The 24,708-nt window shown below is 44.4% G+C and overlaps 1 protein-coding gene across 4 annotated transcripts in view; it reads left to right on the forward strand.

Moving 5' to 3' along the window:
- Sntg2 (syntrophin gamma 2) overlaps positions 1 to 21,735 on the forward strand; it is a 203,156-nt gene extending 181,421 nt beyond the window's left edge. For 3 of the 4 annotated variants that reach the window (XM_050126548.1, XM_050126551.1, XM_050126552.1), the window contains exons 15-17: positions 2,662 to 2,754; positions 8,193 to 8,303; positions 9,120 to 9,759. In XM_050126548.1, coding sequence (XP_049982505.1) covers positions 2,662 to 2,754; positions 8,193 to 8,303; positions 9,120 to 9,269 — 354 coding nt within the window. In that variant the 3' untranslated portion in view covers positions 9,270 to 9,759. Of the gene's footprint in view, positions 1 to 2,661; positions 2,755 to 8,192; positions 8,304 to 9,119; positions 9,760 to 21,051 lie in introns of those variants that run through there. The other variant, XM_050126549.1, reaches the window with a different exon arrangement.
- The last annotated feature ends 2,973 nt before the right edge of the window (positions 21,736 to 24,708 follow it).

A 24,708-nucleotide genomic window follows, 5' to 3' on the forward strand; every position in this document is an offset into this window, starting at 1 on the left:
CTACCAAATATTTAGAAAAAAAAAATGAAAACGCTTTCCCATAATCAAGGAGAGAAGGAAAGAAAGAGGGATAGGGAGACAGATAGACATGTGCGCGTGCATGCACACACACACATGAGGGAGTAGAAGGCACAAAGACACTGTATGTCACATTCCTTATGAACACAAACTCCCCAAGGTGGATGTGATCAGAACTGTTCCTCGCTTTTCATTATTGGAGTCCAGGACCTTTTCAACTTGCTTGTATTGATGTCTTCATCACCATCATCATCACCACCACCATCATCATTTTTGTTATCACAGGGTCTGGCTGTATAGGCCAGGTTAACCTTTCTGCCTCAGCCTCCTGAAATCTGGAATTGCAGCACTAAACCCAACTGACTGTTCATTGTTTTAAAATAATTTCCTCCATGGACTGGAGCAACTGCTCTGGGGTTAACTCTGCAACATCTCTAGGCAACAAGGCTCTTTATCCAGAGCAAAGTTGAGAAGACGTTTTAGGATCACTAGTGTTCTCGTTTGGTTTTGTCTTAGGTTGTTGGGTTTTTTTTTTTTTCAACTCTCCAGGTGATTCTGTGCTTGAGGTTTTTGATATTTTTCTTAAATATTGGTTGCTCTTTTTTTTTTGACCACCTTTGCTTTTGTTCTGAAGCTGACCTTCACAGCCATGTATTCTGAGCTATTATTAAGCCCTCTCTGACATTTCCATATAATATTTTCTAAAACGCTCTGGAAATTTGTTCTAAACGCTGGGCAGTTGTTGTAGGAGGCGTTTAGTACTTCTTTCCTGAGCACAGCGATTTATTCACAGAGCGTTGTTAGGTGTCTAATGCCACGGTCAACCACTAAGCATTGTTTTGTGGGTCATTGTATGACACACTTCAGATAGAGTCTCTCAAGAAAAGACATATCTTACTCCTCCGCCAAGCAGCTGGTGTTTTGTGTGTAACTTTTATCCATGCTTTCACCAGTAGATCTAGAAATGATTAAGAAAGTCATTCTTATAGCCTCCATATCTTCAGCAATTTCAAGAATGTGTCATAATAAGTTCCCCTGTCATTTGCATTGAAATGTTTAAATGGTTGATTTTGTTTTGGAATGTAAGCAGTCCATGAGGGTGGGTGCTTCTAACGTGGTCATATTTGTGACAAGTCCTCTGATACCATTGTCTCACTGAATGGACCATGAGGCAGTCTCTTCTCAGAGAATTGGAAACAGGCATCAACTTGAGGTTTTTTTTTTTCCACAACATATTAAGGAAAATAAGGAGCAAACATCCAGTGCAATGGGGATACTGATAGTTCACACACAAACACACACATACACACACACATACACACACACATACACACACACATACACACACACATACACACACATACACACATACACGCACACACATGTACATACACACATGCACACATGCATAAACATTCACACACACACACACATACACACACACACACCCCGCATGCCAGAGTCTAAAAATTTGAATGGGAAGACTCTGCTGTGAAATTCTGCAGGGCTCAGCCTCCGCCCAAACTTTCTACTCCTATCTCCTGTCCGAGCTGAGGCTCTGAGGAGCTGGCTGAACACATGAGTGTCTTACACACTGTAGCAGTGCTCTTCTGCGTGCCAAAGACAAGACACTCCCCACTGGGGCTCACAGTTCTGCCGCTTTCATGATGTCAGAGACCGAGGCTCCAAGAAGACAATAATCTCCTAGAAATTGTTGCTCATAGTTTATCATCACTACATTTAAATTCCAAAAATTAGTGATTCCTACACTATGAGAGCACCCATTATCATGGACTTGTAAAAGGAATGTGAGCACGTCTTATGGTCTGGGTCAAGTTAGAAAAAGCAAGCGAGGGGAACAGCTCCTAGGGGCAGGGATGGAACTAACAATTCCCACCAGCATCAAAGCAGTCTGTATAGCATGCAGGGGGCACCGGCTTCGTGCATGGTTTTGGTGAACAGTTCTGGACTCCTGACAATGTTAGGAAGCTGACCTGAGGGCTGAGCAAAAGGAAGAGTTGTCAAGTCGTGTTGGACAGGGTCCTCACTTCCTGGGCCTGCTCTCTGTTTTCCTAGGAAAAGTAAAGGAGAAAATAGAACCAAGACGTGGTGACAGTCTCCTCAGGGATCTTCGACACACTTCAGTGATGTTCAAGGCATTTGTCTAGTTCTAAGAAAAGAATCTAAGATAACAAGAGATAAATGGCAGAACCAGTATCAGTGCAGAGGATGTCCAGGGCACCCTGTGTAGAGTGATAAGCTCCTCCTGACTTCCTGTGTTGGACATGTGAGTGTGTGTGCACAGACACACACAGATGCATGCACACATGTCAGAGAGCCAGAAAACCAAGTCTTTGGAGAACAGATGTCTGTTGAAATGTTTTAATGATTCGATTTTGTTTAACTGATGCCTTCAAAGACATCTTTGTCTGTCTGAAAACAGAAAAGCGAGAAAGTGCTCCCTGCTGCAGGTGCCTCTGCTGTTCCCTGCAACTCCCAAACCTTCTCATTTATCCTACATAATGCGTGTGTTCAGACTTAAAACAGTGTACTTTGGCTAAAGTAACTAATCTGCCAACTACCTTCCTGTAGTTAAACAGAACTATTGTAGAGCACTTACTCAAAATAAATGCTCTTTTCCAGTCTAAAACGTATCTGTGCAGCTGGCAAGGGGAGACTTTGTGCTTCACGGTGGATTTTGCCCTGGGATTCACCTGCTTTGACAGCAAAACAAAGGTAAGATGCGGAGAACCCCTACAGGTACTATACATGTCACGTTATACTTGCTCAGAGAAATCTGAGAGCAGACGGCTCCCACCAGCTGTGCACAAAGTCAGAGGTCTGCCTATATAACCTGCCTTCCTTCTGGCTAGTTTGGGGGCCCTGGGTGTTCACAATCCCTAGAGCCCAGGTAGAAAACTCCAACAAAATAGTATTTGACAAATATGATATAGGATTCTCTCTCTCTCTCTCTCTCTCTCTCTCTCTCTCTCTCTCTCTCTCTCTCTCACACACACACACACACACACACACACACACGTGAGGTGAAAGAGAGAAAGGAAAACACAGGATGGGTTTTCTTGGTCCCTCTGAAGGAAAAAGCAACACTAAAACACAGTAAAAAGAATCCCAACCATTCCTTAGACCCTGAGTACTTTGCTGAGAGTAAGCTCCACACGTTGGTAGAATATATTCCCAAACGCGGAAGCTGCGCTCAAGTCCAGTCTTATTGATTAAAGCCACCTGTGTGAGCAGTGGAACTCACTGGGTTATTAAAAAGAAAATGTTTGCCGGAGTGAAGAGCCAATGTTTCATCGGGTGATATTTATAAAAATTTGCTTCACTAATTAAGAATGAGTGACGCCTAAGAAAGCACGCCTAGATGAATGTCCCCGTGAACAGGGGATGCCCGTAGATTTGGTTTAGAGATTTCCCTGGCTTTCCTCAGCAAGAACAAAGCTTGGCACAAGAGTGATGTCTGTGAGAAGATTGAGCAGGAACAAGGGGCCTCAAGCAATGGGACCCCGGGGCTCCTCCAGAGCAGCTTCCTGTGGCTTATTTTGCAGAAGAGAAGTCTTTATTGTCCATTCAGGCTAGCTGAGTCCCTTCAGATTGTTGGCTGCCGAGCCATACTTAAGAAAATTAGGCTGCTGGGGAGTTTCCTGCTGTGCAAAGCTTCGTTTGGTGATGGGCCAGCTGACTTGAGGGATGCCGCTCTGGTCTTAGGGTCGTCATGCTTGGGCTCATCCCCACACGTGATAATGTCTGCTGTGCTGTCACTAACCGTAACCAGAGTTCCCGAAACCTGCTTTCCACATACATGATGCAGGCTCAGCTTCAGCCAGTCCCTGTTCCAGATCCACCGTGACGATGTGAAGTCTCATGGACGGCTCCCAAGAATCAACAATCACTTTCTCATAGTTATTTCCCAACTACCATATCTAAGCCTCTTGGGCCACTTTCTACTGTGACCCAAATAAGTACTTAGAGACGGTGACTTTGTCTAGACGTCTTCTCCTTGCTGTCCTTCTGCCAGAACAAAGATTTCAGCCAGGACAAGTCTGCCCTCTAGGGGACACACGGAGATGTCTGAAGATGTTTTCTTACTTCCAGTACCTGGAAGGGCCCTTCTGCCACATCTGGAATGTCCATGATGGAGGCCCGCAGTGCTGCTCAGCCCCTGCCCTGAACAAGAGAGAAAACCATATAGAATTATCATATCCACGCTCTCTGTCTGCAGAGGAGGAGAAATCCTGAGACAGAGATGGAAGCTGCTTCTGTTACACAATTCTGGCTCCTGAAAACCTTATACAAACATTATCACTTCTCTTCCCCGCAGGGAAATGATCATGATGTTTCCCAGTACGGACTCACACAGCAATAGCAGTAGTAACAAAATGCAGTTGCATAAAAATTGAATATCAAGAATGGATTTTAAGTCTACATCCAACATCAAAGGTCAACTATGTTTCTAGCCCAGAGTCAGTGAGCAAATGACTTCCCGATCCTTGGCAAGGTTCTCGTCATTGTATCATTCTGTTGACCATGGGACCTACACAGTCACATGACCTGTACTTGCTACTAATAACAAGAACCAGACCTGAGTACTCTTGCTCCATGTGTCCTTCTGGGATGAGTGGGGTGTTATAGCATCTATCCTGGAGGAAGGGGAACACTCCATGTCGTTTCTGCTGCTTCCTCTCTGATGTACACATTCTGGGGCTTCAGGATGATGAATCTGGTCCTGCCTTCAGGGCAGGTGTTCATGCTCTACCTCCACAGAGTCTGTAGGGGTCTCCGTGTGTCTTCTCTGCTGCACTTGGCAACATCCTGAAATAGATCATAGCCAAAACCCTTACCAAAGAAGAGCAAAGCAGGGCACAGTCCTGCTGCCTGCCAGAGATCCCAGTGAGGTTCACTTGTGCTTCTGTCTCTGATTTATTCCCACTCACCCAGTCTTCCTGTCAATCCAAGGGTCAGCACAGTCCACACGAGATTCTGCAGGAGGCTCTTTGTGACTGCAAGAGGCTAGTACCATGTTAACCCCCTGTCCAATGTGAAGCCAGGACTTGGCAACACTGCCAGGGAAGGTCTTGGATGTTAACTCTGGTTCCTGGAGACCTGGAAGGAGGGGGCTAGTACTCTTGCTGCATCCTTCCTGTTTCTGTAAGAGTCTGTGGAATGTTCTCAGCTGCTCTGCACTGGCTGCCATCAGTGTGTTTAGCCTTGTGGTTACATGACCCTCTGTTCCTGTGAGGGGGCTGAACCCACAATGGACAAACTTTCCCTCTAGTGTGGGTGCTGGGATCTCTTGGATGTTGAGAACTTGTGGACAGCTATAATTGGTGATGTTACGTTATCAACTAAGTCATACATCAGTTATCTTCCTACACATTTGAGTCCTGGCCTGCATCCTTCTCTCCTTTTCCCTAGGAAATGTCCCTGATTTCCAACGCAGGTTTCAAGTGTGGCTCTGAGGATATTTCTTGCCATTGAATCTATCATCTTTTCCTTAAATTTACCCTTAAAATTTTTTTAAATGTTGGGGGCTGGAGAGGTGGCTCAGAGGTTAAGAGCACTGACTGTTCTTCCAGAGGTTCTGAGTTCAATTCCCAGCCACCACATGGTGGCTCACAACCATCAGTAATGAGATCTGGCGCCCTCCTCTGGTGTGCGGGCATATATCAAGGCAGAATGTTGTATACATAATAAATAAATAAATCTTTTAAAAAACAATTTTTTAATGCTATCATTTGTTTCTTAACTTTGTACATGACTGCTATGAGCCCTTGGGACCTGGACTCCTGGTGACTGTGTGTACTTTTGCATGTGGAGGCATGAAGGTTAATCTCAGGTTTTCTTGACATTGACCTTTGATTAGATTAGATTGAACTTTGGCCGTTAAACATTAGAATCTATGTAGTCATTTATTGACAACTTGGGCTGGACAAAAGGGGCTACCCCTTACCCAGAATGTTCTGGGTGATGATAGGGTTGGCCTGTGGTTTTCCATGGAGACCCAAAAGGTTCTTCTCTAAACTCAGTTCTCAGAGGCTCTCTGCTTCTGGGAGACAACTCCCACCACTACTGAGCCTCACACCTGGTCACTGCCTCGTCCAGCTTCTCCTGTGAGCCTCACACCTGGTCACTGACTCATCCAATAGCTGACAAGTTTTCCTGAAGATCCAGCTAAGATTCTTTTTGCTTGTCTAAACCTGAGCTTGGGCCACAACCTCCTGACTGTGCCTTCTTTAAAGGTGAACTCCCTTCCTCTCTTCGCATCATTTTCATGGACACCTCTTCAATAAATTCTATACAAGAAAATTTCCCCAATACAGCTGTGATAGGTAGACCAGGTCCTGAGTCCACAGAGCACACCCCTCTTGGCTATAATTACAATTCTTCATTCCCTAAAGAACTGCAGCAATGTAAGCTCCATGTAAGGAGCTTTAAATTATTACTGCAAAGTGAATGGTTATAAATCTAAATAAGGACCAAGTGTGAAATATTAACGAACAGTTGTCCAAGTCACTGGAGAAAACCAAATAGACTCATGGACTGGACATGTTGAGATTTGGGTGTGTAAGGCTTAGACTCACTGGAGCTTAGGAGATGGCTCAGTCAATATAGTGCAAGCATGAGATCCAGTCCCAGAACAGCATAAGGAAGCCAGAGGAAGCAAAGACAGGTCAGTCTCAGGGGCTTCTTGTCCAACCAGCCTTACTTATTTGGTGAGTTCCAGGCCAATGACAGGCCTGTCTCTAAAAATAAAATGGACTTCACCTAAGAAGCAACTGAGGTTAACCATCTAGCCTCCACATGCACAAGTACACACATGCATATACACATGCACAAGTACACACATGCATGTACACATGAACAAGTACACACATGCATATCCACATATGCAAGTACACATGCGCAAGTACACACATGCATATACACATGTACCTCCACACACAGAGAGACAGACAGAGAGAGAGAGAGAGAGAGAGAGAGAGAGAGAGAGAGAGAGAGAGAGAGAGAATCTTCAAGCCCTCACACTGCTGAACCAGTCCTTTCCTGGATCATTTTTAAGCCATAGAAGTATCCATGACTTGACAGTACCCTCCTTATCACAAACCTGAGAAACCAGAGAGTTTGAGGGCAGAGTGTGACTCAGTGGGAGCAGGCTCAAGGCCTTGGGTTCTTCCCCAGCAGCACGTGTGTGTGCTCATGCACACACACACATGCACACACACACACACACACACACACACACACACACACACACACTGTGCCAGGAGCCTGATAACTGCTATTGTTTCAGGGGACAGTCACATAGTCACCCTTCATACACTATGGCCCAACTGTGTCGTCTCCACTTCACCAACATGTCCAAGCATATTTCCTGCCCTGACACTAAATGAGAAGACCACAGTCTAGGACATTTCAAAATCATCAAAGTGAGAATAAACTAGAACACTATTCTAGATATATGGCCTTTGTCCTAAACCTGAAGTTAGAACACTGGTCACATGACATGTCTCTGGGCTAGCTGGCATTAGAGCAGCCACTACAGCTCTCTTCTGCTTTGTGACTTGATGCTAGCTGATTTTCTGGTCCTGTCATGGTACGCTGAAGTAGGAGAGGAGCTGGAAGTGAAGAGGTGAAGCAGAGACTGTTGCTTTTTACTCCAAGTTCCTGATACAGGATGTGTGGAAAAATGAGCAACCTGAGACCCAAACCCACAAGGAGATCTTCTGCCTTTACCAGCTATTGTGAACAGTTTGAACACCCAGCCTTGTCTCTAGTAAAATTATAGCAGCAGTACAGGGCCTAGGAATCTGGGGTTTGGGTCACTCCGATTTCCAGCAACACCGGGGCTCTCATCCCTCTCTGAAAGAAGCCACACTGTGGAATTTTCTGCCACTCAAGATTAAAGGAGGCAAATATTTCTGGTACTACTAACTGGAGAATTCCAGAGTGATGGAGTTCTGCTTTCCTCGCCTCGTGGATGCTCCTCCGTCACAACGGTGATACTGAGCTGGCTGGGCGTGGGGGTCAGCCTCTATGCACAGAAGGCAGACATGTCATAAAAAATGGCATTTACCCAGATATGTGCTGTACGTTATGAGACATTCAGTGAATATAATATTGCTTATATATCACTCATTCATTTCATTTCTCTGCAGAACGTCCTCTGGAGATTCAAGTTCTCTCAGCTTAAAGGATCTTCAGACGATGGGAAAACTCGAGTAAAGCTGCTGTTTCAGAATCCAGACACCAAACAGATAGAGACGAAGGTAAAACATGTACATTTTGTACCCAGAGACAAGTAGAGAGAGGGGTCAGCTGGTAAAGAGGCATGAGAAGGAAACAAACTCATCCTAAACCTGGAAGTCAACTCAGCAAACCTAGAACTAATATTTTTCCACTAAGAGTTTGTGTCCTGAAATGGTGACAGATGACACAAAGTATTTAATTCTATCAAAACCCACACATTGCTTAGTAAATAGTAGCAAGGATTCCTTACTTTAAAATGTTCTAGAAGCCAAAATCTAATAGAGTTTTGCGAACTGCATGGTCTGATGGAATGCCTATAGAAACAAATATAAGAAAAAGTCCCCTATCCCTTTCTTTCTTTTCTCTCGCTCTCTTTATTAAGAATTTTTAAATACAATCTTTTCTCATTTTATATAGTAACCCCTGTTCCGACTTCCTCCCCTCCACCTGCCCTGCCCTTCACACTACCCCACCCTCATCCACTCCTCAGAAAGGGTAAGGCTTCCCATGGGAAGTTAACATAGTCTGACCAAGGCCTTCCTTCCCTATATCTATGCTGAGCAAGGTATCCCTTCAAAGAGAATGTTCTCCAAAATGCCAGTTCAAGCACTAGGGGTAATCCTGGTCCCACTGCCAGTGGCCACACAGAGTGCCCAAGCCTCCCAACTGTCTCCCACATTCAGAGGGCCTACATGGGTCTCATGCAGGTTCCCCATCTGTTAGTCTGGAGTCAGTGAGCTCCCACTTGCTCGGGTCAACTATTTCTGTGGATCTCCTCATTATGGTCTGCCCTTCCCCTGTAATCAGATTGATCACTGCCTTAATTGTCATCATAGAACCTTCATCCAGTAACTGGTGGAAGCAGATGCAGAGATCTACAGAGGAGCACTGGGCCAAACTCCTGGAGTCCATCACAGAGAGGAAGGAGCAGTATTATGAGCAAAAGGGTCAAGACCATAATGGGGAAACCCAGGATTGCTTCCTAAGTAGAAGAGAAATTATGCAGAATTGCTTGACGCTTTTATGGGTAAAATTGGCCAAGGCCGGTGGGATATGTACTTACTGGGTAGTCTGTGGACTCTTCAGGATATACAGCCCTGAAGGGAAGTAGGAAGCTGTGGGCTCCTGAGATGGGACATGTAGGCTCTAGGTTCTGAGTGTAGGCAGATGGGCTATGGAGCCCTGAGGTGATGGCGGACTATGGAGGTTTGAGGTGAGAAGCTGAGGGAGACAGATTGTGGAGCCTTGAGTTTGGGAGGAAAGCTGTGGAGCCTTGAGCCAGCAGAAGGGTGTGAAACTGTGGGGGGTGGGGCAACCTGTGAAGCTCTGGGTCGGGATAAGCTGCAGGCTCTTGTGAAGTTAGAAGTTGGGGAGATGAGACTGTCCGCACACTGCGCTATCTGGAGAGATTGCATCCTGCCGCTCCACGATGAGCTAAGTTCTGTGGTCCGAGCGGGAATGACTGAGTCAGGGCAGTCAAGTCAGGATTTCTGCTTCCCCCGGGCCTGTGCATTGATGGGGCACTCACGGCTGGGAGGGCCCTGCCACCCTTCCCCGCATGGGTCCTGTCACTCTCACTTCTCCAGTCTGGGAGTCACAGAGCCCTGAGGATTTGGGCTCAAAATGTGCTTAAGGCACTGTTGTTCCCTGGAGCACAAGCTGAAGGAACATCATGTGCTTGCCTGGTATCTGAGATGCCCCTTAGCAGCGGGTACAGCGTGAGTTAAAGGTGTAATTTCCTGTCTTTTACCGTCAGTCAGTCAACTGTAGGTTGGCTTGTTGAGAGAGAGGTGGGTGTATCAGTGTGAGACGAATTTGAATTGGTGTGTAGCGATTTGAAATGAATGCTAACTTCCCTATGGCCTTTAGATTATGTGGGTTTCCATCCTAGCGGGTATAAAGGAGAAAGATCTAAGGTTTATAGAGGTTATAAAAATGAATACTGGATCAATAATGCTAAAATTTTAAACATTCTGTGAGGCTCTTTTTAAGAAAAAAAATGAGAAATATATATGCATAGAAATGTTTGGGAGGTGTGTGGATACATCTCAACAAACTCAAGTGCACAGACTTCCAGCCCAACCCTGGTGTTTCACAGATCTCAGACTACCAGGGCTTCTCTTGGGACCCAAGCAGGGAATAGGCAGAAAAAGGCTGAGGCTTTAACTGAAGTGAAGCAAGAGCCAGGGGCACCTCCTGGGCTTTGGAGGCTTCTGCAGGTACAGACCAGAGCTCACGGGGATGATGCTGACATAGCCCTGCTCAGCTCAGAAATAATTTCCATAGCTGCATCTGTTAGAGCTTATGAAACAGCAAAACAAGTTAGACCCCTAGGTATTCTTGGAATTAGCACACAGCCACATTCATTCTCTCTCTCGTGCAGTTCATGTATGTGTGTTTACATAGGTGTGTGTACATGTGCATGTGGGTGTACATACATGTGTATGTTCTGGGTGTAAAGGCCAGAGGTCAATGCTTGATATCTTTCTCAGTTTGTCTCCGCTTTATTTTTTGAGACGAGGACTCTCTGGACTGGAGCTCACTAATCCGGCTAGGCTGGCAGGCAGTGGGCTCTGAGAATCTACCTGTCTCCCCCATCCAGTGGTCCAGTGCTAGGTGGCTCATGCTGGCTCTGCACAGTTGCTGAGTGTCTCCATTCAGGTCTTCTTGCTTGCTTAGCACTTTGCCAACTGAGGCGCCTCTCCCACTTCTAAAGCCTTAGTAAGTGAAGTATTTACTTTCCCGGAGGTCTGTTCAACTGACTAGTTATGTGACTTACAGTGAGATTATGAGGAAACAGCACAGGATAGTGGTGGAAGAAAAGCCCCACCCCACAGCTAGCTACTGCTGTGATGTGACCCCCCATCCTAGCTTTGTTTGGGGGAACATTGGCTATATTTAAATTTCTTATGCTTTCCTCTGCATCTGAGGCTGAGCTTCTCAGAGTAGATTAGATGGGTTATTCTGCAGCATGACAGCATGAGGTCCCCTGCACGTGGGTTTAATAAGTGTGTTTAAAATTAATATATTAACACTGAAAGAAAGAGAAACTTAGTACACAAAGTACTGTCGGTTGTTGAGTGGGGTGGCACATGCCTGTGATCCCAGAGGTTGGGAGGTAGAGATAGGATGATCATGGGTTGGAAGTCATCCCTGGCTATGTACAAATTCAAGGCCATTCTGGAATACACAAGACCCTGGCTCAAGGAAAAGAGATGGGGGGGGGAAGAGGGGAGAAGGAGGGGAAATGAAAGGGAGGGTTGCCAAATAGACTCAGAGTTTTACAGGTTTCTCAGGAGAAAACACTTCCCCATGATGCAAATGAAAGCCTTTCACCGCTGCAGCCAGTGAGCTCATCTTACTCTTAATATCCCCATCTGTATCCCTGCAACAAAGCACAGTTTAATGAAGAATAATTTTGTCTTTGGGAGAAACAATCGCGCTTAATTTTCACCCTCTAAGAGCGATTCCTGTATCATCAGGAAGTCAGTGAAGCCTATCAGATGCAGTGAAGAGGACCAGGCATAGGCAACTCTGAGCTGAGAGCGGCAGGCAGCAGGCAGAACTGCTGTTCTGCCTTCCAACAGATCCCAATTCCAGGCATGCACTGATGCTGTTGCTGAGTTAGTCACACTGAAAAACCCTTCTGGGAAGCCAGAAGGAGCAAAGAGGGGCGGACGACCCAACCAAACCATAGACAGGTTGGAACATGGTCCATGAGCTGGAATCAGGAAGAGCTGAATGTTCCGTCTGCAGCAGGATGAGTTGAGACGTCTACGGTCTTAGAGTAGAGACTCTGAGATCCAGTACCCCTCAGGTACAGCGCCCAGTCCCCAGTGTTCCTCGGAGTCCTTTGATCATGTGGTCCCACTCTGGCTTGCTCACACAGCTTAGCCGTCCGCCACACAATATCACGTGGATTCCTATAGCTCTGTTTTGTTTTGAGTACACCCTGTCTGTTGTGGAATTAGAATCACTGCGTCCTGTCTGTCCATGGAATTAGAATTATCATATTAACAGAAACACGTAGCTAAATGTGATCTCTAAGCCAGTGTGCAAGTCTTCTTCCACTAGGAAGACACTGGAAGAGGTGACGGGATACGTTTGCCCCATCAAAGACGTCACCAGATGGGGGTTTCAGGGGAACACTATGGATGTACCTATCCCAAGCTAACTGAACATGCAGCCCCTGCAGCAAGGTAGCAAGCAGCTGCAGAGCCTGTTCCCAAAACAATCCATGAGTCTTTTGCCCATGAGCTATAAGGAGGAAGGAAAAAGGCCAAAGCAGGAAAGCCCAGCATAATTAGACACTAGGAAGAGGTTTGAGATGCTTTTCTAAAGTGAGGCACCAGAGGACACCAGGTATGTGCCAGCATGGAACTGGATTTGAGCACTGCTTGGTCCAGTCCTAGGTCCAGTCAGATCTGGCCTCTGGTATCTGAGGCTTCCTGGTTCACAAATATCACCTTCTCTGTGCCCTTATTTAGTCGAAGGTTTTTTAAACAAGAACAAAATCCCATCATGTGGGCCCCATCCATGTGACCCCCCACCATCTCCAACATGTTCTTCGATCAAAGGGGAATAGGTTCTGACATGAACTGGAGGTGAGCACAGAATCTCAGATGAGCGCTGTTTTCTTCTGCCTGTCTTCCCTACTCAGCAAGGCATGGCCAAGTGGGATTCTCATCACCGTGCCTGATGGATAAGGAAGATGGAGAAACAAGCTGACTGATGGCTCACTAGAGACTACAAGGCTTCTTTTTTGGTCATGTCAGAGCTAGTTGACATCCTGCTGAAAATCAGGCCTGCAGCCAAGGTCCAGAGGCCTTGAACACACACACACACACACACACACACACACACACACACACACACGCCCGGTTCTTGACATGGACATTGTTTTCCAAGGCAGAAGCCTATGCTGTGGGCAAGCATAGGGTGCGCTCGTAACCATCACCTTCAGTTAAACTCAGTAGGACACATATACAGTGTGCGTCAGGGCCAGCACACCCCATCCTTTGAAAATGATTCTTTTTTAAAAATCAAAAATGAGCTATGAGCTTTTTGGAGGTAATGATAAATCATGCTGTCTGTTTAAAATTTAATTTTTAATTAAAATTTAAAGATTTTACTAGTGACAAGGAAAAGCTACCCAGCTAGATTATCAGAAATCTCTGAGAGTTCCCTTAGTCATGTTCTTGTGTCCAGGGTCCCTTCTATAGGACAGGTACCACTCTCTGGGTACCAGTCCGGTTTGGGGAGAGGCAGAGAACCCCCATCACTGGAAGTGAGTGTAAGCTGAAACATCACAAAGATGAGGCTCTACCTGGAAATAGGCACTATCTAGAAAGCTAATTGAGTTCCTGGGAACTTTATCAAAGGATTGATCTCCACATACAAAGACCACCCTGTCCCCATGGACAAACAACACATGCGTGTGTTGGACACCAAGAAGCGTGGCTGGCCTCGCTGCACCTGCGGGCATGTGCTGTAGACTCACTTTATCTGTATCCAAGGAAACCGCCTAGATTATACCATCTGCTCCACGTCCACTTTATTAACCGTTTTTCTTCTAATTATAGTTTATTAAATAACAGATTGTACAAGCAGAGACAGCTGGACCCAATTTCCATCTCTGTGTTGGAATGCCAGTGTGCTCACATTGATCGCTGGCCCTAGAGATGAGTGAGGGCTGAAGATTTGGGTTCAGAGAAGCCTCGTCCATGTTAGTGGTGGAACAAAAAAGTCAGTCTGAGCACTATGTTTTTAAAGGAGAAGCAGACGCATGTGTGCTGGTATGCCTTCCTCCCAAAAAGGGGGCGGGGTGGAGGTTATCACCCTGCTGCCCTCACTAGAAGAGGAAAGAAAGACAGGGGCTGTACCGGGCAGCCTTACAGAGGTTAATGATGTACCCGGGGCAAAGGACATACTGGGGCGTGAGCAAGTGCCGATTTCTTGCATTTGTAAACTATTTGAACTTCCCAATAACCCGAAGGTATCTTTCCAGCGCATCTTTATCAATATTTTACCCTTCAACATTAAATTAAAAATGAGAGAAGTTCTATACTGTCCTTCAAGATATTGACCTTGGTCGAATAAAATGGGCAAGAGTTATTTATCTTTGTCAGAACTTGGAAATATCCAAATAAAATATTTACCAGCACAGAAAAAAAAAATTGTGAAACCGCGGATACTCTTCCTCCCCGGCTTTCGCGCTCTCAGTATGTGTCCGAGTTATTCTAGATCCCCTGCGAACTGCAAAAACTGAATTAGTTAAAAACAGCCCTGCCAACGGTTGTCGTTCATCTTAAAATGTGTGGAAACAGCAAAAGTGATGGAGCCAGGGTCATTGGTAGAAGTCAGTTTGTTTGACTGTTTAACATCCTGCCATGGTCACAAAAATGCATTAATTTGTAATTCTGTTATTAGCTAACGGAGAAAAATTAAGAATGTGAGCCAGAGGGGCTGGAGAGATGGCTTGGTGGTTAAAAACACATACTGCTCTTGTAGAGGACCCAAGTTCAATTTACAGAACCCATGCCCTGTAGCTTGCAATGCCTATAACTCAACTCTAGGGAAACTGTTTCCCTGTTTGGGCCACCAAAGGTATCTGTAGCCACATGTACATACCCCAGCATAAACATACAACCACACACATAATTGAAAATAAACATCCTTTTAGAAAAGGATGTGACCAGGGAAAGTCTAGAAGAGATAGATTACAGAGCCAACATTGAAGGTGACAGCAAATATTTTAAACCCAGGTGTTAGGATTCCTGACAAACGAACACTTGGTTTTAAAATATTTGTGATCGTTTGAATCTATGCCCATATATGCTTAGTCACCAAGGATTGAACTATTTGAAAGGATTAGAAGGATTAAGCAGTGTGACCTTGTTGGAGTAAATATGGCCTTGTTGAAGGAAGCATTGAGTTTTGAGGTTTCAAAAACCCATGCCAGGCCCAGTCTCTTTCTACCTGTGGATCAGGATGTAAAACTCTCAACTACTTCTCCAGCACCATGCATGCATGCTCCTATGTTCCCTGCCATGATGATAATGGACTAAGCCCTTGAAACAGTAAGAAAGCCTCTAATTAAATGTCTGCTTTTATAAGATTTCCCATGGCCATAATGTCATCTCAAGCAACAGAACACCAATGAGGACAAATATGAACTTGGGAGAAGAGATGACAGGCTATTTCCAGGAGTCATGTTTTAAAATATCCCCTACTTAGTGGCTCCCAGAAGCCACAAATAGGTTTGAGTTGAGTCTGAAATGTCCCCCACATGTGTTGGATCTCTTGGGCCCCAACTGGTGGTGCTGATTTTAGAGGTTGTATAGACTTCAGTACAGAGTCTAGTTAGCAGACCTGAGCTGCTTGGAGTAGGACTTGAAGGTTATATATCTGCTTCTGGTTCTGGCTGGGATCTCTGTTTTCTGATCTTTCAAGATCTGAGGAGCCACCACAGCTCCACACACTCCTGCCACTATGAACTGCTTCCTCCTGGGGCCTAACACAATGGACTGCAACCTCCTGAAATCTAGAACCAAAGTAAAATCCCCTCCCTTAAGTTCCTTCTGGAAGATACCCTGTGACAGTGATGAGAAGTAACTAATTTAAAACTGAAATCTTTGTATCTGTGTTTCCTCCTGTGTATGCATACAAGTATTCCTACTCAACTTTATGATAAGCTTAAATTTGTTTTGATTAAGGGAAGCACTTTATGACTTTGTATTGTTATCTGAATTGCCAATATCATCATTCTTCTACTTTCTGGTCACCATTACGTAATGCTAAGGGTCACTGTGGTACCAAGATAGTTTATCTGATAACACATGGTTCCTAAATGACTAGCAACAGGCAGTGTAGCCAATGTGTAGACACTGGAGAGAGGGATGTCTCACATCCCAGGTAGGACAGAGGAAACAGTGTATGGCTCCATCCAGCTACACAGATCAGTAGGCAACTTAAAATTTACCAATTGCTGACTTCTGGAAATCTCCAGTATTTTTATATTGCAGTGAACCATATGCAGCTAAGACTCAGAAAGTAAAACCAAAGACAGTCTACCCAAGCTGAGGCAAGTAAATTCCAAACGCAGTGAGAAGAGGAGACTCATTCGAGGAGAGTGGTTTGTTCTTACACTCTCCATTAGTCCCTCCAGCTCCAGTCTGTGCCTTGAGCTGATCTTCCCTTCTTTTCCTGCTCTTTCCTCCCCCTCTGTGTGTCTCTCTGTTTCTCTGTGTCTCTGTCTGTTTCTCTGTCTCTGTGTGTATCTCTCTGTCTCTCTCTGTGTATCTCTGTCTCTCTGTCTCCGTCTCTCTGTGTCTCTGTCTGTTTCTTTGTCTCTGTGTGTATCTCTCTGTCTCTCTCTGTGTATCTCTGTCTCTCTGTCTCTGACTCTGTGTCTCTGTTTCTCTGTCTCTGTATGTATCTCTCTATCTCTCTGTGCATCTCTGTCTCTTTGTCCCTATCTCTGTGTCTGTCTGTCTCTATCATCCATCTATCTATCTATCTATCTATCTATCTATCTATCTACCTTCCACTGGTTACGTCATCATTTCTGGAACACACTCCTTTCAGTGCAGTCCTGGTGCCTTTGAGGGTCTCTCAGCTGGGTTGTGACAACAACACCAACCCCATCCCTGTGCATATCTGCTCTCTCCAAGTTGACTTCCTTCCTTTCTAGGTCTAGCTCATGCCTCATCGTTTCTCGTGGAACTTGTCCTTTCCTGAAGGGAATGCCTATCCCTAAGCCTTCCCTTCTGTCTCATGTGTCCTTGCCCTACAGACATGGTTCTGTCTCTCTCCTAGACACCCTCCATCCACAGCTTCCTGTGCTTCCTGGAGGATTGTCCTTAGAGTGGTGTTTGTGGTTCTGTGCTATGAGCTTAGGGGCATCCAGTACCTACTCAGCACGTTTTCTACCTGATGCTACCCATACACAGACCCACAGTTACTACCTGCTTTTGGTCCTTGGTTCCTGTCTTTCTCTGGAATGCCTCCATCCATACCCCTGCCCAAATGCAGAGATGTTTGTTCAAGGATTGATACGCATGGGAACGTACCATCAAAATCACCTCCTCCATTCTTCGACACCTTCACTGTGGGGTTACTGGCCCTGTTCCCTATTCCTCCCATTTGATGGCATCTGAGTGTCCCTTCAACAGCACACCCAGTCCTCGGGGTATTCCCAGGACAGAGACAGCCAGAGAGTGAGGAGGTTGAGTAAAGCTGACACTCTGCCCTTGAGAGACTCGCAGGAGTCCTGGCGATGCAGGGTCGCTTGTGGTATCTCCCATTTTCAGACAGCTTGTAATGTTGACATTACAGTACCAAATTCTTAAAACTCTATCAGGGACAGCACAGAAGCCCATGTGGCTTCTTAGATCCCTGACACAAGTGACATTTCTGCAACTAATTGCCCCTGTCACTTTGGAAGATTGCTTTAAAACTCCATTTCCTCATTTGAAAACTGGAAATGGTAGGCTCCGACTTTTATCTCATTTTACATTGTGGCTTTGAGGCTGATTATTTTATTATGCTGATAAGGAAATAATATCCATGCCACACTGATGTTGCTCTAGTGACGGTCCTCTGTTCTCTGCCATCTTAGTTAATCACACAGGGATGCTGAGGATGGTGTGGGGTCACGGTTTCACTGGCAGGGATAACAGTCTCCTGGCTGCCCAGCTCAGCCGTGCACTATATTTAGTTAGAACCACACAAGAGTCATTGAGCAAATTTTCAGACAATGTGGTAAGTCATTTATATTTTAAAGACAATCATGGTAAGATTCTTGACACCAGAGCAAGAAACCAAAGTCAGAAACGTTGGGAGCAACTGACAGTGTCCCACTGCGTGCCTGCACAGCCAGTGAATGGAAGAACCAGAGTCTGAATTCCAAGGTGACATCTCTGTGTCAGAGACAATAGCCATTAACTCAGATTTAAAAGAAAAAATCTTTATCATATATACCTTAGGCTTGTCAGACAAATTTGGAGGAGGTTGCTATATCCCTGCTGTCCGACTTCCCATTCAAATGTACAGATTCTCTTTCTCCACAGGTAGAAGGTGGCAGCCCGCCACCACCTGTGACACAGTTTGAGGGCCAGCAGGGAGAGGCAGTCACAGAGATAGCACAGGGATCACCCTGATGTCGTATTCAACAGAAGCCAAACACGGCTTTGGATAACAACACTACAAAGGTGCAATTCGGGATGGCCCTGCTGGCAGCATCTGTTTAGGATCTAAGCAGAGCAGCGGGTATCATGATTGGCCCTTGGCTGAACCAAGGGTGTTCTGTGAAATGTTCAGATTCTGTATTTGGATCAACACTGACTCCCTTTCCAGAATCTTACTCTTGATTCCTGGATAGGAACGCTCTTGACTGAGATTTCGCATGGAGCCACTCTCTTGTGATAGCCTTCTCAAAATCTTTTGATGTGGCTTCAATTTACTATGCCAGAAAAATACCAAGTCTGCTTTGGGATCTGTGTCTCAATGCCAGTGGCCATCTGGCTGCTGCTTCCAGTGCACTATGCTGTTATTGAGTAAATTGTAGGAATTTGTAAAGCAATTTTCAGCTCCCATACATAAAGCCCAGCTGCTAGTGCGCACATGCTGTGGGCTTTGTGGCTCTGTCCTTCTCCTTGTCCCCTTGAGAAGGTGATAACTACCAGGAGGCAGGCATAGACTGAAGCCAAGTTTTGCTAAGCTTGCAAGAATCTTGTGTATGCTCTAGGCTATTGCTTGGTCTTTCTTCTGGCGAAAAATCATAACAAATAAAAAATCCTGACCACCATCTCATGGTGTGTGGAGAACAAGTGGATCCTGCATGGTTGGCGTCGGGCAAAGGAACTTGGTAACTCATGGATCCTGCAACACACAGAAAGGCGGCACCGTGCAGCAAGTACAGGGCTTCACAGTGAAACAACTTTAGCAATATAAAGGGAACTCTAAGCATCTTGTTAATTACTCAGACAAAAAAAAAGATATCAAAGTAACATATTCTTTCGTGCAGGTAAAATCAAAGTTAAGCTTCACCTCCATGCAAAGGAGGCTCTTACATTGGCAGACAGAAAAGAGAACCTTTTGGTCACAGGTATAAATGAATGGAGGACAGCTTTCAAGTATAAGGGACCCCATCCCCATGTCCTTTCTGTCTCTGGCCAGGGATGACACCATGGGATTCATTTTCCAGCTGGTTCACTCTCTCCACGGGCCAGCAGCCCAACTTCTTGGTTATTTCCAAGGGAAATCTCCTTACCTCTTTCTCGCAACACCCTCCCGTTTTTCTCTGGTTGCTTCAGGGTCCGGAGCCCCAGTATAGGAGCAGTTTCTAAAAGGAATGGAAAAGATAACAAGAGCGGCCTTTGGGTGGAGTCTTCTGTAAAGGAAGGTAGAGGATGCGCCCCCCCATTTTCCTTAGGGAGAGAAGTACCTGAGTAAAACCCACAGAGGTTCAGTGGCAGCGGAAGGTCTTCAGCACCTGTGGAGAGCGTCCATCCTTCCTGTAGGGAAGGGGACTGACTTCCCATCCCAGAGGTCCTGCCTGGTCAGGCTTCAAGGAGCACAACTGGGGGGCTGACAAGCCCCAGTGGGCTGTCCACCTGAAAATGAAGAAGCTTAATCTGTGGTGTTGTCTCAGCAGATTAGACTATGATAGAATTTTGCTGAAACTGAATAAATAGGGTATCAGTAGATGAAGTCACCTTAAGGGCCTTGTGCTGTTCTTCACCATATTGGACCAATACAGAAGAGATAAAAAAGCATCAATGATGCGTTCAAAACGTCTCCTTTGCCTGTTGGATGGATAGCAGGTTGGGATTTATTGTATTCCAAGATACTAAGATTAATTTTCCCAATAACATCATGAAATTTGAAGACTATTCAACTTACATTGAGCCTTGAAAACTCATTGCCAACTTTGCTGGTTTGGGCTGGAAACTTCATTTGGGGAGGTATGTAAGGAAAGGAAATCCCAGAGACTAGTTAGTGGAAGGCTCCAAGGCTGGAGACTTGCATTTGATCCCAGAAACCATGCTAGAGAGAGGGAGTTGGCTCCATAAACTTGTCCTCTGATCTCCATTGGTATTTGAAAGCTTTAAGGTGTAGAAGTAAGACCTAGGAGTTTAAGTTATTTTTCATATGCTCTATGGTGGTGGTAATGTCCACAATCTCCTAAAGAACCCCGGTCTTGAGTATCATTTCTTCCTTTCATTGGCATGACAATTGGGTGAAGAGGAACCAAGGTCTCTCCCTATGTGTGCTACTTACACAGCAGGGCTCTAGTTGTCCTTCCAAAAATACCCATTACAAATCACACATGGGAGCGTGAACACATGCAACCACGGTAAGCAAACAGCCAGTTCCGCTGCCATGAAACCCTCATCCAGATGTCACTGTTAGCCCTGGCATTTCCAGCTTGTGATGAAGACAGAAATCATAACTCTGATCTTCAGGTCTGCCTAAGCCATAGCACAACTAAGGAAGAATTCAAATAGAGGGATTGCATGTCACCCTGTATGGAGATCAAGGAAACACATCCTGCATCATCAGAGTATCAATACAAATGACAGTTTTTAATCTTTTTAAATCAGTGTGGATCCTGCTATGCTGCCTTAATTTTAACATTACCTGTTTCAATGTGTATTTGTGCTTATTTGGAGAAAGAGCCTTGGAATGCGCAAAGAGCTGAGTTTGCTAAAATGTTGCCATAGGGCATCTTCCCAGTGACCACAGTCCCATTTCATTTCCCCTCAGGAGCTGGAGTTCCAGGACTTGACGGCCGTCCTCCACTGTATCCACTCCTTCATTGCTGCCAAGGTGGCCTCTTTGGACCCTGGGTTCGTGGACAGCCAGAGTATGGCAAGGAGATACCTGTGCAACAGCTAAAATGAGTCCGGAGAGTGCTACAAGCAATTAAATTATTTTCTTAAGGAACCAATTTTTCCTGCACAATGTTGCAACTTTGTGTGGTTTTATAATGAGCCTATAGTTGTGATACCAATAAAGACATCACTAGTTTCACAGATGGGTCAGACTGTTGAATCTGACAAAGGGATACAGCTCTGACCAGCCGCAGTGGTGATGGGAACTCAGGGTCCTCGGAAAGTGTCCCATCCAGCCTGTCTCAAACAGACAGTGATGCAACGCCACAGTCTACTGCTTGCGTTCGTGATACAAATTTTATTTTTGCAAAGAGCCTGATAGGAGAGTGAGAAGCCACCGCTTAGTCTTTCTTAGAAGGAACGGCTTCCCACAGGCAGGTTGGTTACTCTCCCTTTGTCCCAGGTGGGACTGGCTTTGGGTTGAGAAAGGAGTAGGGGATGAGGGAATTTGAATTATTTAGTTTTATATTAAATGCTTACATGTTTATTATGTAATTGAATTATATGTCATTTAAATGTGAATTCTATTTTTTCCTAATTAATCAAATACAGCACATGCTTTGGTTTCCTTGTCTTTCATATTGTTTATAACTTCTGATCTGGGACTTTTCTATTTTCTTATTAAAAACAATTTAATGGAGTGATTGAGTTTCCTTTCAGAAATTCAGGCTGTGGTTAGGAAAAGGTGTGACTGTGCTCTCATTTCTCAGGGCTTCTAGAAAAGGGTGCACATAAACCACGAGACTGTAGAGCACAGGAGCCTAAGGAAACACCTGGGCCTGTGAGAAGCAGAGTGAAACACCACAGGGTCTAGCTATCCTTCAGACCTGGAAGCAAGGAAGGTTTCAGCAACCAGCCACAGCCCCCTGACTGCCCTTTACCCATGTTTATCTGACATCTGGGAGGAAGGAAAAAGTTTTAACATATCAAATATAGTATTGTTTTTCTTGCTGAAATTACAACATCCTTACCCAATGTATATCCATCACATAACTAGAATATATGTTATACTTGACACCCTCTGAACACTTTAGGTTCCTTTCAGACACAAGTAGGAGTGGAGTTGTCCTCCCATTCTGCCCTAAAAGTGGTTTTCGTGGAGGACCAGACAGCATTGTCTATGTAGAGGTTGATTCTCATGTTTCTACTCAAGCTTCTCTTAGTGTGCATGTCTATAGCAACAATAGTTAAGAGTTCTGTGAACATTCACTTGGGAAAAAGAATGATAAATTACCTCTCTCCAAATCCTCTTTTGGGACATAATCTCTGAGTTGAATAGATTTTTTTAATTAAAAAAAAACAAAACAAACTCATTCAAAATTAGAAAGTGTTCTGGACAAGAATTGATGAAATGGGGATTATTTTTGATTTTGCTTTTACCAAAAAAAATCTCAATATCAAAAATGGACCTTACTGGATACCAGAGAAGCTCCCAGCATTTCCCCCAGCAGATTATACCCTAAAGTATATTTTCACATTTGTGTGAACACACAGCTCTTTCTGAAAGATGCCCATTTTTCAAAAACAAGCAGATGCTCATTGTCTTCTGCACATCACACAGGTGCCAAGTATTGCACCCTGAAATGGCCGCAGGCACATTTTAAGCCTAGGCTCCTCCAGGTGCCAAACCCTTCGCCATTCTCAGAAGAAGATGCCTCCAGGATCTTAGCATCTGTTTCAGCTCAGCCCTTCACAAAGGGGAAGGGGTCAGAAATTGTTTGATTTTTTTTTAAATTTGGGCTATATAGTTAATCTTAAGATGGCCTCAGCTCTATATTTCTATTAGAAAATTACGAAAGTCAGCTGTGATCTCTGTAGAGGCCATTTTTGGTCTCCCATTGGGTCCTTGCAGCTCACAGCTCACTTAGGTAAAGGTAAAATTAGTCTTGGGCTCTCGTTGCCAGGGTGAAGACACTGAGGCTTATGAGGCTCTTCATGAGGCTGGCAATGAGCAAAACAGCATCACCAGTGCCCATCACAGCCCACTTGGTGTTTGTAGTTCTCCCAAACAACACGTAGACTCTGAAATGATAATGGCAATTATCTTATAAACATGATCATTTATGCATATTATGTCTCATTTGAATAGTAAGAACAGAAAGCTTTCTATTAATGAAATGTGAGTAATGGTGAAGAATCTCATTTTGAAAATTATTTCAATCCAAGTTATCAACCAACGTTTAATTTACAATTCAAATATGGGCAGAAGATTATTCCAAGTAGATAATTCCCATTAGTGGCATTTCTTGATAATTGTTGATCTTGATATTTTTATTCACAGCCTTAATGAGGAAGACTAGGAATGCCAGTGACCCTAAAAGGCAAATAAGTGAGATGACAAGTGACAAGTATTTCGTTGTGTGTGTGTCATGGGGGTAGTGTCTTATATGTGTGTCTGTGTGTCTTGCTGTCAGAGTGAGGTGATGTGGCTCATGCACAGCACCTTGGAATTTAACAAAGTGAAGTTAGCAGATGTGATTGAACCCTGTCACAGTGAAAAAATGTTCATGGACCCTGCCTCTTTTAGAAAAAAAAAGACCAGTTAAGACACAATTTCAGTTTGACACTCAAGTCAAGGAGTAAATAAGTTTTGTGGCAAGGAGGGGGTCACTTGTTTATCCTGGCTGCCTGGCTAGCTTAGACCAAAAATCATCTCATATAAACTGTATTAATTAAATCACTGCTTGGCCCATTAGCTCTAGCTTCTTATTGGCTAACTCTTATATTAATGTAACACATTTTTATTAATCTGTATATCATCATGAGGTCATGGCCTACCATCAAAGTTTTAGCACATCTACCTCTGGTGGCATTTCTCTGACTCTGCTTTCTTTCTCCCAGCATTCAGCCTGGTCTTCCCCCGCCTACCTAAGTTATGCCTTGCTATAGGTCCAAAGCAGTTTCTTTATTCATTAACTAATAAAAGCAACACATAGATAGATGGACCTCCCACACCAAAGTTTCAGTGAGAATTAATTAGATTTGAAAAGAGAGAAATACATTATTTTTATAGTGGGTTCAGATAACTGATACTTGGTACATTAGGGTTAAATTTTAGTAAGAATGAGATACATTGCAAATAGTTTTGAACACTTGGAATTTTTCAGGGCAGTGGGAGATGCTCAGGATGGAACCCATGGCCTTGCTCATTCTAGGAATGCACCCTACAACCGAACATGTCTTCAGCTGTCTTTTTGCATCTTATTTTGAGGCAAGCCTTACTAAATTTTCCCGGGGTGGCCTTGAATTCACTCTGTTATCCTAGTGGATGATATTCATCCTGCCTCGACCTCTCAAACAGCTGATATTATTGCCTGCATGATCAGACTTGACTTAGTGATAGGGTTTTTTGTTTTTTTTTTATAATTAATATATGTTATTTTTAATTTTGGAGTTAAACTTTAGGCATTGATATCTCAGATAAATATAATTCTTCTAGTCATGATCATCATCAAAATATTTCACTATAATTCTTTTTTTTAATTTATTTTTTTATTATTAAAAATTTCCACCTCCCCTCCTCCCATTT

The sequence above is a fragment of the Alexandromys fortis genome, unplaced genomic scaffold (genome assembly GCF_014885135.2).
Source record: "Alexandromys fortis isolate MF-2015 unplaced genomic scaffold, M_Fortis_MF-2015_v1.1 scaffold_237, whole genome shotgun sequence".
NCBI classification, from domain to species: domain Eukaryota; kingdom Metazoa; phylum Chordata; class Mammalia; order Rodentia; family Cricetidae; genus Alexandromys; species Alexandromys fortis.